General features: G+C 45.4%; 1 protein-coding gene across 1 annotated transcript; it reads right to left on the minus strand.

Annotated features, from left to right (window-relative positions):
• Positions 1-687: 687 nt before the first annotated feature.
• ism1 (isthmin 1) lies at positions 688-10,902 on the minus strand. Its single transcript, XM_085369444.1, has 6 exons — positions 10,412-10,902; positions 5,177-5,392; positions 4,089-4,350; positions 2,544-2,687; positions 2,309-2,398; positions 688-2,002 (listed from the first exon to the last, which is right to left on the minus strand). The coding sequence occupies exons 1-6, from the start codon at positions 10,547-10,549 to the stop codon at positions 1,485-1,487; spliced, it is 1,368 nt and encodes a 455-aa protein (XP_085225570.1). The 5' UTR covers positions 10,550-10,902; the 3' UTR covers positions 688-1,484.
• Positions 10,903-11,176: the final 274 nt, after the last annotated feature.

Consider the following 11,176-nt stretch of genomic DNA (forward strand, 5'->3'; position numbering starts at 1 on the left):
GGAAGAATATCTACATTTTAATGGAATGTAATTTGCAGCGAGTATTTGAAGGTGGGCTGCTGATAAAGCATCGTGTTTGAGGAAAAACAAGACGAAAAAGGCGTGCGGAGAAAATTTCTACGAATAGTGGGAGAAGAAAAAAAACTAGGCGTTTGCGAGTTGTGCCTGAGGGGTGTGGAACGTGCTGGGGCCTGCTGCATTATAAAGACAAGCCCTACACCCAGCCAGCTGTGCTGCACACAAAACTGCAGGAATGAGGGCACCATGAATGGCTTTCACTGTGTGACAATGACTGCAGCATTCAGTGGAAAGGCAACGGTCAGGGGTCTCAGCTGCAGAGATGCAGCACCGAGTGTGTGTGTCTGTGTGCGTGTGTACACTGAGAAATTACCCAGGAATGTGAGGATACATGCCAAAGACAAAGAATTTGCATTCTCCTCGCCCTCTGAAGAAATATCACAATCCCATCAAAAAGCCTGTCCCGACAGCCACACTGGATAGAACTAATTAAAGTCTTGTGATCGGCTAAAGATGCTTTTTCTTTTCCCGCTGATGCCAAGGGAGAACTGTTAGGACTGTGTGATATGGCTTGAAATTTCAATTTTCTATCATCTTACACATTCACTGGCTTTAAAAAAATTTATTTATAGATTTATATCTCAAAATAACAAAAAAAGAAACATTGTCGCGTACAGTTCACACATTCTTTCTGCTCTATTTAACCCTAACTTGAGACATGGATACGCACCCTGATGGCGAAGCATGAGCCAGAGAGGAATCTCAACTTTGGCCACAGACGCTCGACTTAAACTCAGCTACGACTTAATAAATACTTTACAAAAATAATGCAGGCTTTTTTTTTTTTACAATGAAGATCTGCCTCAGAGACACACAGTTAAATTACGGGGGGGTAAATGAATGAAAATGAAAACGTGTGCATGCTAAATAAACAATCAAGCGTACAAAAAAACCTGGATAACTGTGAATGACAAAGTTAAGGGAAACTGGGTAACACATTCCTGAGGGAGGTGTCGTTATTCTATTACCACAGGTCTCTCCGATCCGAACGAGCCACACACGCACACAATCGACACGGGCACGATAACAATAACAGTTCTACAATGACAGTTTTCCCTTTTAAGAATATGAAGTCAGTCCTCCCTTTAGTAACCAAATCTCGAGTTACAATTGGCAACATAATTACTGACAAAATTTCATTTTCATTTATTAAAAGTGTAAAAACCAAATAAAAAAATAATCAGATAAAAAAGACTTTCACGCCTGGTTGTGATGATGTTGAGAGAAGTTCCTTGTGAGAAAAAACAGGTTCTGACTCTGTTAGAATTCTTTGTGGTTCAATAAGAGCAGTATGTCTGTCCTCAGAGCCTAAAAGTTCATGTGTTAATTGACCTAAAACAGAATTAAAAAGGGTTTCAGCGCCATTTCTGAGGTTTAGCTGGATATATGGGCAGTGTTTTTGCGGGCTAGAATTCCCTTGCCTCTTCAAACTGTTTGTAATAGTCCTCATCCTGAGGGTTTTCTGGACACGTCTGCCCATTGTTTGGTGGCCTTGCCTGGTTGTAGCGGCTCCAGTCACCTTTGCAGATGATCCAAGGCAGGATGTCCACCTTGTAGTGAAGGTCGGCAGAGAACTCGGTGCTGATTAGATTGGGTGTGCCGGCTCCTTTGCCGCGGGTGATGAGCTTCATGTTGTCGTCGTAGCAGCAGTGCTGCGCAGCCAGCGTGGTGGATTCAAGGGTCAGCATGGAGCGGATGCAGTAACGAGCCGTCGGCTTGTAGATCTCCAGCTTCTCTTTGGGACCGCTGGCGTCTTTCCAGCGGAAATTTCTGCGCGTGGGGGCGTCGTATACGTCCGCCGTGCTGTAAGCCACCTCGGTTGGGTAAGAGCAAGGGCAGCTGGGAAGGTCGTTTGCCACCTTGGTCATGTATTTCTTCAAGAAATCACTCTTGCAGTTCATCCAGCGCTCACAACTGTCTGTGTCTGGAAGAAATCAGGACACAATTTCTAACACTTTCCAACTGCAGAGGATGAAACCAGAAGTGAGATGTTTAAAATCAAGGTGTGCTCGCTGAGTTTAGTAAGAACAGAAAGCAAAGAGGGAGTGGGCAGCTGCATGCTGTGCTCTTCCTGTCCTGTTGCACAGTAATGGAGCACAGCATGAGCATGAGGAATGCTGAGAGTGTGCAGGAGCACTGCTGCCAGATGGAAGAAAAATACCTTTGATAGAGTAAGAACATCTGAATGAAGGATAGTGTGGAGTAACACATGAGGAGGCAAAAATCTTACCAACTCCAAAGAGCTCTGTGGCATTGAACTCATCTGTTCCAGCTAACAGGCTCACTTCAGTAGCTGCCGTCCTGAAGGCATCTTCAATACCTTCAGAGAGATGAAAGTACAGTGAAAGCTGGATCAAAAGATGAAAGACCACTAAATCAACACATGGACATACATACCATGTGTCCTTACTATGAATAATGTATTTAGTGATGTGGGTTTTTGTCTGCTATTGATAAGATTTTACCTGGGCAGTTAGGCATGTCGCAAGTTCTGGACTCGGTGGCTGTGCAGGCATAACCGCATGACCTCGTTCTCTTCTGGTTTCCGTTTCCACAAGTGACACTGCACGCTGACCAGCTACTCCAGTCCCCCTCTCCATCCATGTAGTCTTGGATCAGAGAGAAAGAAAGAAACATCCTCAGCCCTGTTGCAGGCCATATGCTGAACTTACATCAGTCTAGCCTGCACAGTTTTGGATACGGGCAAGTGAGGGGGTTCGCTCTATAGTGTGCTCCTCAAAGCACATACAACATACGCTCATCTATCCACATGCACGTGCTCTCTGTGCTGATGCAAAATTATTGTGTCAATGTGCAATTTCAGTGAGCCAGTTAAAGCATTTTGGAAATTCCATAAAAAGCTTCTGTGCATCCAGGAGACAATTTAAAAATCAACGTTTTCTTTGCTACCTAAGCATCCCAGGCACAAAAGCACCGGATGCCACTGAGCTGCTCTGTCTGTGATATATTAGTTTGAAAATGGGAAGTGAAATGGGAAGAAATTATTGTTTAAGTTCAATTATCATTGAGCCCATCACCGTTATGCACATAATGTGGGCATTTTGAGGTGGAAGTATTTCTGGTGGTTCCAACCTTCCTATAGGCCCCCCGCTGCCATCTGCCCCTCATTATGAGCTTTTTTTGTATGAATACAGGCCAGATAGGCTTCTTCTACTGCTGCCCTTTCTCCCCTTTTAAAGCATATTACAGAGCTGGGTGCCAACACTAACCAGAAATCAAGGAAAAAAATAGATAATAACCTGTGCTGAGACCACAGATGAGACGATTGAGTGGATGATCCTCACTGCCTGTCCACAATTATGCTTATAAAGTTTAAAGCCGAGACAGTAATGATGATAAAATATTCCCTCGTCCATTTGTGTGGTATGAAATGACCGACGAATGAGATCTGACCACAGCGATAAGCCAGAAACATTAATCGCGGGCTTTGGTTTTACAAAAAAACAAAAAACATTATATCTCTGGCAGCCTAATCACTGTAGTGCAAGTGAATAAAATGAGATTTTCCACAGCACACGCATTCCTGTTCAACCACGTTGGTTTGGGCATGCTACAACACGGGCCGGACGCATACTGCCTGACAGCGAGCGTAAATCCTTCACCGGCAGATTTATCTGTGGGGTTACTTTGGGAGAGTCTTGCGAGGACGGTGTGGCGACTTTAACGGCGCCTCTGGCCCGGCTCCTGCGCCCGAACTTTGATGTAGCGAGGCGTTCAAACCGTGTCACATAGCGAGCTCCACAACACAGAGGAATCCATCTCATAAAAGAGTGTTAAAGGCTTCAATCAAGGGCTCCCAAAGGCTCGCCTGGGATGACTGCACTTATTATGGTGACAGCTTAAATCAGCAAATCTGCAAATTACAGATTCCACGTCAGACGACAGCCATGTGTTGAAACGCCGAGGACTGGTGCTCGAATAAGACGCGGCCAAATATTGTGCAGCGTGCGTAAATTTCCCTGTAAACACACACACACTGTAATCCTCACCATATTCCGTTTGAGCTTTGCTTCCCCTCCTGTCCCAATCTGCCGGTGGCCTGAGGAAGTTGCTGTCCTCTGTGTTGCTCCCATAAGAGCGCTCATTCTCCTCTGTTTGATGAGTGGAGGAAGACGAGGAGGAGGAGGACGACGACGAAGTGTGAGGCCACCAGTTTCTCCAGTTTGGCGAAGCCCAGTTGGGCTTGGTTTCCTTTCGGAGGCCTTTCTCTGGTTCATGGCCCTCTAGTCCATCCACCACTTCAATGGTCACCTGCATTAAGAGAAGTCGACTCAAAGTCAGTAAGAATTGAAGAATTGAACTATCGATGGTGGCACTTCCTGGTACCCCGACACACAGAGTTACCCACTCCCTGTTTTCTGTCCTCACACATGTGCCTCCCAGATGAGGGGGGAACTCTACCCCTGCCCCGCAGTCACCCTCCCACCTCTCGGGCTCTCTCCACCTAAACACAAAGTTCAAAGGGCGATTCAGCCTCCTCCAGACCATGAAAGCCAGATGAATCTCAGGATCAAAGACAGCCCCCCACCCGACCCCCCCTTCTCCCATAGCTCACGCCCTTGCTCAATTGGTTGCTCTGCTCTCTTCCCACATCTTGACATGTTAATACACTTTGTTCGTGCTCAGATCTGGCAGCGATGCCCTCAGAAATGGAAAGACCCCCTTGCTAGATTAGACAGGAGAATGATTTAAACATGGCAGCGGTTACTCGACCATCTGCATCACTGAGGGACTTATGGGCAAGGGTCTGCCGCACATTTACATAAGCTGCTGTCTGTCTCCCATCACACGGGTTAGCAGTGAAGCATTGCCGGTTAGCATCTGCTTTTCAGCTGTCATTATGATCGACGTGAGACTTCACCGTGTCTCTTCAGCTTTGCTGCGAGCCAGGAAGTGTGAAAAGGGACAAGGGGGGCAAAAGGAAGGAGGAAAGGCGACAGAAGGGGGTTAACGACGTGCGCCAAACTATCCTCCTCCTTCCTGTTTGATCTTTCTGTCCTGTGTGCTTGAGTAGTCTTGTCTTAAGCGGCAAAAAGCGGCAAAGCATGCTGGCAGATGGGGAAACACGTGCGTTTACCTGAATGTTGGGATTCTGTCCGTTGATGTCAGCTTTGGAGAGGTCGGGGAAGTTGTGCAGATCTAGGAGGAAAGCGCCGGGGCCGTCCTTGTGTACGCTGCCGCCCTGTGCCCAGGGGAGGGTTGCAGGCCGATGGGCCAGTCGGTGTTCTGGACCAGACCGTCGGTCTTGAGGGGCCAGCTGGGCTGAGGAGCTGCTTTTTGCATTTATGTTGTTCTGTTGAAGACAGAAAGGAGGGCAATGTTAATTTGTCATCACTTCTTTAAAAAATCGAATTGGTTTGGTTTGGCTGTAAAAACTAAGTAGCCCTATATGTAAGAAATCCAGGGTTTGCACATTCAGCAACATTAAGATTGATCTCTCGTGTTGACAGAGGTTCACTCAACCATGACCTCTGTCATAAATCCTGCAGACAGTGGACTACTGGGAGCCCAGAAAGAAGGAGCCACTGGGATAAACATTCTGTGTGTCTGCCTGCTTAAACCAAAATATAATCTGTCAAGAACTTGCATTCAGAGCCAATGTCACAGCTAGACTGTATATTTTTCCATTTTTAACTGACAGAGTATACTTCTGCTTTACCATAGAAATATAACGTAGACATATATAGCATGTGCTGATGGTGGCTGGGAGAAAAGAGCCATGTAGGACCTATGGTTTTCCTGCTTTGGGGCTACACAGAGAAACCTAAGCAAACATTGCAAAAATAATTACATCTGCCATCTTGTAGGCAGAAAAACATTTGGTGCACTGACAGGAGTGTTGTAAATTCATCCCAGAAGGACACTTGAGGCGTTTGTCCCCTATCAGGTATGCACAGAAGGAGCAATTGGACAGCCGTAAGCAGTCGGCAATCATCCCCGTTGTGGGGTGGCAGAAAATAAGATCAAAAAAAGCCATCAATCACGCTCCTTGTTTTCTTTTTTCACGTCCCGTTTCTTCCTGCCTAGTGTTTTTGTGGCCAGGCTGAAGCCTGAGAATATGGCAGCGGCGCTGTACGGTTGCGGTGGCCAGTCACAGACAAAGTGTCAGTTCAGCCACATTGTGGTGGGTATAAAAGCCCCCAGTGGAGCTGTTTGTGTCCAGCCAAGGTGCACTCCGGGGCAATATAGGCGCTGTAAATGGAACGGCACAGCAAGGGAGGAAGGATTATAAATGTAACTTGTATTCAAGCGAGGCGGCTGCACAGAAAGACTTCCACATCCACTGAGCACTGCGTTCCTTAGTTCAAAACCAGATGGAGATAATGTGATAATGGATTTCAAAGAATTTTAAAACGTTCAAATCCCATCTCTTAATTTGAGCGATTGCTTTAATTACAACGATTATACCGCTGGCCATAACTTTGAGAAAGAAGAGCAGATGCATCTAAATTGTTGCTTTGAACCACACACACAAAAAAAAGGTTATAACTTACATATGACGACAAGGTTTTAATGACAATTTATGTCCATAATTGTAAAATTTGACATTCTGAAAAAGGAGATTCCAGCTAAAAACCACAGATGTCTTCACAACCAGCCAATTACGGCAGAGAGCTCAGTACTGGAAAACATCATTCCAGCAGCGTCGGCTATCGACCCTTTATGCGAACATCACAGGGCTCTCTTTGGATGTATCACAAGTACTTGGACTTTGAGATGCCCATGTGATAACCCTGCCTTTCAAGTTCCCAGTCTTCAGATTTCAGTGGCTGTAATTGAGCCCCGCTGAGGGAGGAGGAGGAGGAGGAGGGAACGAGGGGGGGCAGCCCTGAATGCAACACTCACAGCTTCAGTCCACTGTGTAAATGCAAGCACACATCTGTAAACAAATTAAACAGGTGTGGTTGATCTTATCTGGGAGGCCACCTCTTTTTTTTATACAAATGCTACGAAAAGTTACTTTTTTGCCGTTTCCCTACAACTCATCGTTTATGGAAACTTATCCAAAGACTCTAAGACGATTAATCAAAGCACAAAAATGACTTTTCCCCACGTGTTTGTCTTGCAAAAGAAAGCATGGAGGTAGAAATCTTTTTTTTTAACCATGAAAACCCAGTCGCAGTGTTTACAAAGAGATTATTCCTCAATTATGCCATCTAGTCATATCAGAATCTTCTGTTGTTTCATATTATGGGTATTTACAGACTTATTATTTAGTCTTGACACAAATATGAATACTTTACAGTCAAGCTTTAACATGTTCTCCATTATGCTGGAGTCACTGCTGCTCAGTGTTGAAGCTTGCTGAGCTGCAACTCGATTGTAAACACAGTTTGGCAGCTAATAGGCAAATATTGGTAGTTTATCAGCACTAATTCCACCTAATCTATGGCTTAAACATTAATTATATTGCAAACAAGGGGGGGGGGGGAAGCACTATATTACAGAACTTTTTTCCATTTTTTTCCATTTCAAACTGAAATAAATGTGAACTATTGTGCTGCACTAAAAATAAAAGCAGTCATTTACTATCAAATTGTATTCAGTAAATTTTCCACTGTATCCATTTGCAGTAAGAGCCATCTTAAAGATAGTTTCCAGACTAGATCATTTAAAGATTGTTGCTCAAATGTCACAGAAAATGGAAGGAGAGCTTTTGCTTTGCTGTGATGGCAAATTGTGTCTCTGTACATGTGGTAGACCTGCAGTAGATTAAAAACTGAGCTAGGATCACATACAGAAGTTAAAAACGTGGAATTCCCAGCCTGTAGATACTTCACTTCAACATCTCTGTTATTTACAAATCACTTGGTCTTATCGTTTCTCTCTCTGCCACCAAAGACCAAAGAAACATTTACTTTTTCTGGCCGTCCTCACAAAGTTGCAGCCGTCAGCTTGACTTAATAATTCATGTTGTTTCATGCTTTCCTTTTGCCTTTGAACAGCCGGCTTCTCGCTTTCCTTGGTGCCACGAGCAGAGATGATGGTTTTCTGACTGCCATTGAGCATTGAACAGCATTCTGACATCATCGGTCACCAATATAAGCTGCTTTTTGTCGCTCTAGATTTCCGTGTTATGAGCTCGGCAGTGTTGAAGGACAAGTCATGAAATGTTACACCCCCAAATTATTGATTTTATGTTTTTTTTCCCTACTTGCCACTCCAAGAATGTGCTTTTTTTCTACGTCTAACTTTGCTCTCATACAGTAACAGTACACAGAAAAAACTCATTTGAATGTTAAAAAAATCAGCAGTGTTCCCGATCACTCATCTGAGATCCGCCTCGACAAAGTAAAATGCTTTAATTTGAAGATCAAAAGTCACACACAAGTCTTTGGTTCGTCTGGGGGGCCTCCCAGGATGCCCCCACCACCACCCCACCCCAAAAAAAGCCATTAATGAACACTTGCACACACAAGCCACCCCCTTTACATCCTCACAGTATCTCTTCTTCTTGTCCCGCTTCCCCCTTTTTCACTTTGTGAGGGCTGCTTAAAGGGGCATGACTCTATTTTCAATTGGGAGCAACTCAGGGGTCCTTCCCCCTGGGAAGCTGGCAGGAAATGAAGGCCGTCCACATTGTGCCAGATGCTTTTCAACACTACGCTTCTGTAGGTGGAAGAGAAAATCATCCTTTCCCTAGTCACATGGCGTACCCAAATGTTTGCTTACATGAAGAAACGGTGAAGATACAAGCCATGGAGGACCTCTTGAAAAGAAAAGCACAATTTCATAAAATCTGACTGCATGCATTTTCATTTTTAAATTTAACTGATTTCCCGCAGCCACAGAGGCCTTCCTGCTCCAGCGATGATAATAAGCCTCAGACAAAAGAGTTTTCTCTTTCCACTTCAGGTGCATGGAGCTGCATCCTGACAATTGTTCTTCTGTGAATGGCACTTTAAATATGACACCTCGGGATGACAATACACCCCTTGGGCTGTGACAAGCACGGCTGAAAGATGACATCACGGTCTTCAGTGGAGGGTCAGTGAAGCGTATCTGCAGTTAGTCGCAGCGTTCGTGAGCAAAGAAAATTTACAAAAAAGAAACCTCAAGGCTCGTCTGGCTTCTTCTCCCTTGTAAATCTGGACGAATGTCAAACGGGATCCTGAAGCTGGGATATAAGTTGGCATGAATGAAGTTTATTTATTTATTTTTACTGCGATTCAGCTGGAGAAACTCCCTGCTACTCCTCATCCGATCCAGCATTTGGCCATGTGACAAATATTCAATAAATTCCTGGAATATTTCCTCAGCTTTGCATGGCCTTATATCCCACACAACACGGGCTTGTTTGGCATATACGCAGGTGTCACAACGATGGCAGTGATCTGGTGAAGTAAAAATTCTTTCCATTCATTTCCCCTAAGCCCCATTAAAGCATTTACACAGGGATACCATTCCAGTAGGCATAAATACCCATTTATCACCAGGAGAAGAACAAAGTATTTCAGTAGCATGCTAAATATACATCAAAAAGCAGCTGAAGGATGCTTAACACTCTCTAAAAAAGCCTGTTGATCCCAGACCCGTCTTAACCCGCAGGTCAGGATTTGGGGCTCTGCTGGAGACTGTGCGCTTTATGCTTTATGTTAAAATGGGCAGTTAAAACCATTAAACCTGCCTTAAGTGCTGTCGTGTTGACAAATGTCTCCTCCAGTGAACTTTTGTTGGGACGCCTTCTAAAGTGGACCATAAGCTTTTAGCAAAACTGTCTTTTGACCATAGTGTCTTGAGATTTCCAAACTTTACAGTCTTGCTTACACTAGATTACACCAGATTTAAAAAGTGAAGTTTAAGGTTTGACCTGAAGCGGGTAAATGTCATGACTTGTCCTGCAAACACACCCTGGGCAGGAAGTGGGCACCTTTAGGGCTTCAGCTCTGACCCCTCTGCCTTATCAAGTGTTGGCCTGGATGACAGTGATGAGCCTGTGATGACAGAGGAGTGCCTGCAGCTAGCATTTAAATCCCCGACAACAGGGAGGTGTGTCTGGTGTGGGGCACTGATCTCTGACCCTGCCTCATCTTCTACCCCTCGGCTGGCTCACCACAGATCCCCGGGGGACATCCCGTGCGTATGTCAATCTCCATTCACTCACAGGACAACCCCCCCAGGTAATGAAGGTTTGTTTTACCTGGGCTGCATAATCATATGAACATTTGATCAGAACCATCTGCGAGTGGACACCCCTCAGATTTCCCAAATTTAGTGTCAAATTTCCCTGAAGATGTCTCCTTATGGAAAAACTAAACAAAACAAAACAAAAAAACAGCAACGAGGCTACTCACAGATTTCCCCCACTCACCTCTGTAAGCGCTGTGCTCTGATCCAGGCTCACAGTTACATTCCCTTGGGGAAGCGGATTGCTCCGCAGCACCGTGATGTGCAAGGTAAGGAGAAGAAGTCCCAGGAGCAAGAGCAGTTCCGCCGCCAGTCGCACCATCCTCTTGACGCGACCGCTCTTTGGAGCCCGCGGTGTGGTCGGAGCTCCGACTCCGCCTCCTCCCGGTGCAGAGACTCCAATCTCCGGATCCGCCGGGGACGAGGAGCCGCAACACCACTTCGAAGCCACTTCGGGAATCACAATTGCAAAAAAATAAAAATAAAAAAATAACAAAGAATGAAGGGAAACGGAGCGGAGGTGGGGCAGCAAAAATAGTTGAGAGAGAGAGAGAAAGAGTTTTTAGTTTGGATCCAGTGTTTTTTCTCTGCAGATGTTTGTATTGTCCTGCGTGAAGGTTGTCCCTCTCACTGAAGGTTCACAAAGTTTGATCTGAAGACAAACGCGGTGAGCCAACGCTGATGTGCCAATCAGTGCGGTGCAGCGAATCCTGCAGGGCCGATCCAGCGTGCAGCATTAACGCTTTCCTTTCTCCGAGCTCGGGAAACTTGCAGCCCCGTGTCTCCCCCACACGCTGAGCCTCATGCTTCAGTTTCCCCAACTTCCACCTCAGCCGCTTTACGCATTTCTCGTCATGTGCGCGCTCCGCGTTAACCGGCGCATTCTCCGGTGAGCCCTAACTTTGGAGGGAATAAAGCAAAGTGCAGGTAGTTTAAAAAGTAGCTCTTC

The sequence above is a fragment of the Diplotaxodon limnothrissa genome, linkage group LG13 (genome assembly GCF_057381915.1).
Source record: "Diplotaxodon limnothrissa isolate DT_005_m linkage group LG13, D_limnothrissa_male_GT1.1, whole genome shotgun sequence".
Lineage (NCBI taxonomy): Eukaryota > Metazoa > Chordata > Actinopteri > Cichliformes > Cichlidae > Diplotaxodon > Diplotaxodon limnothrissa.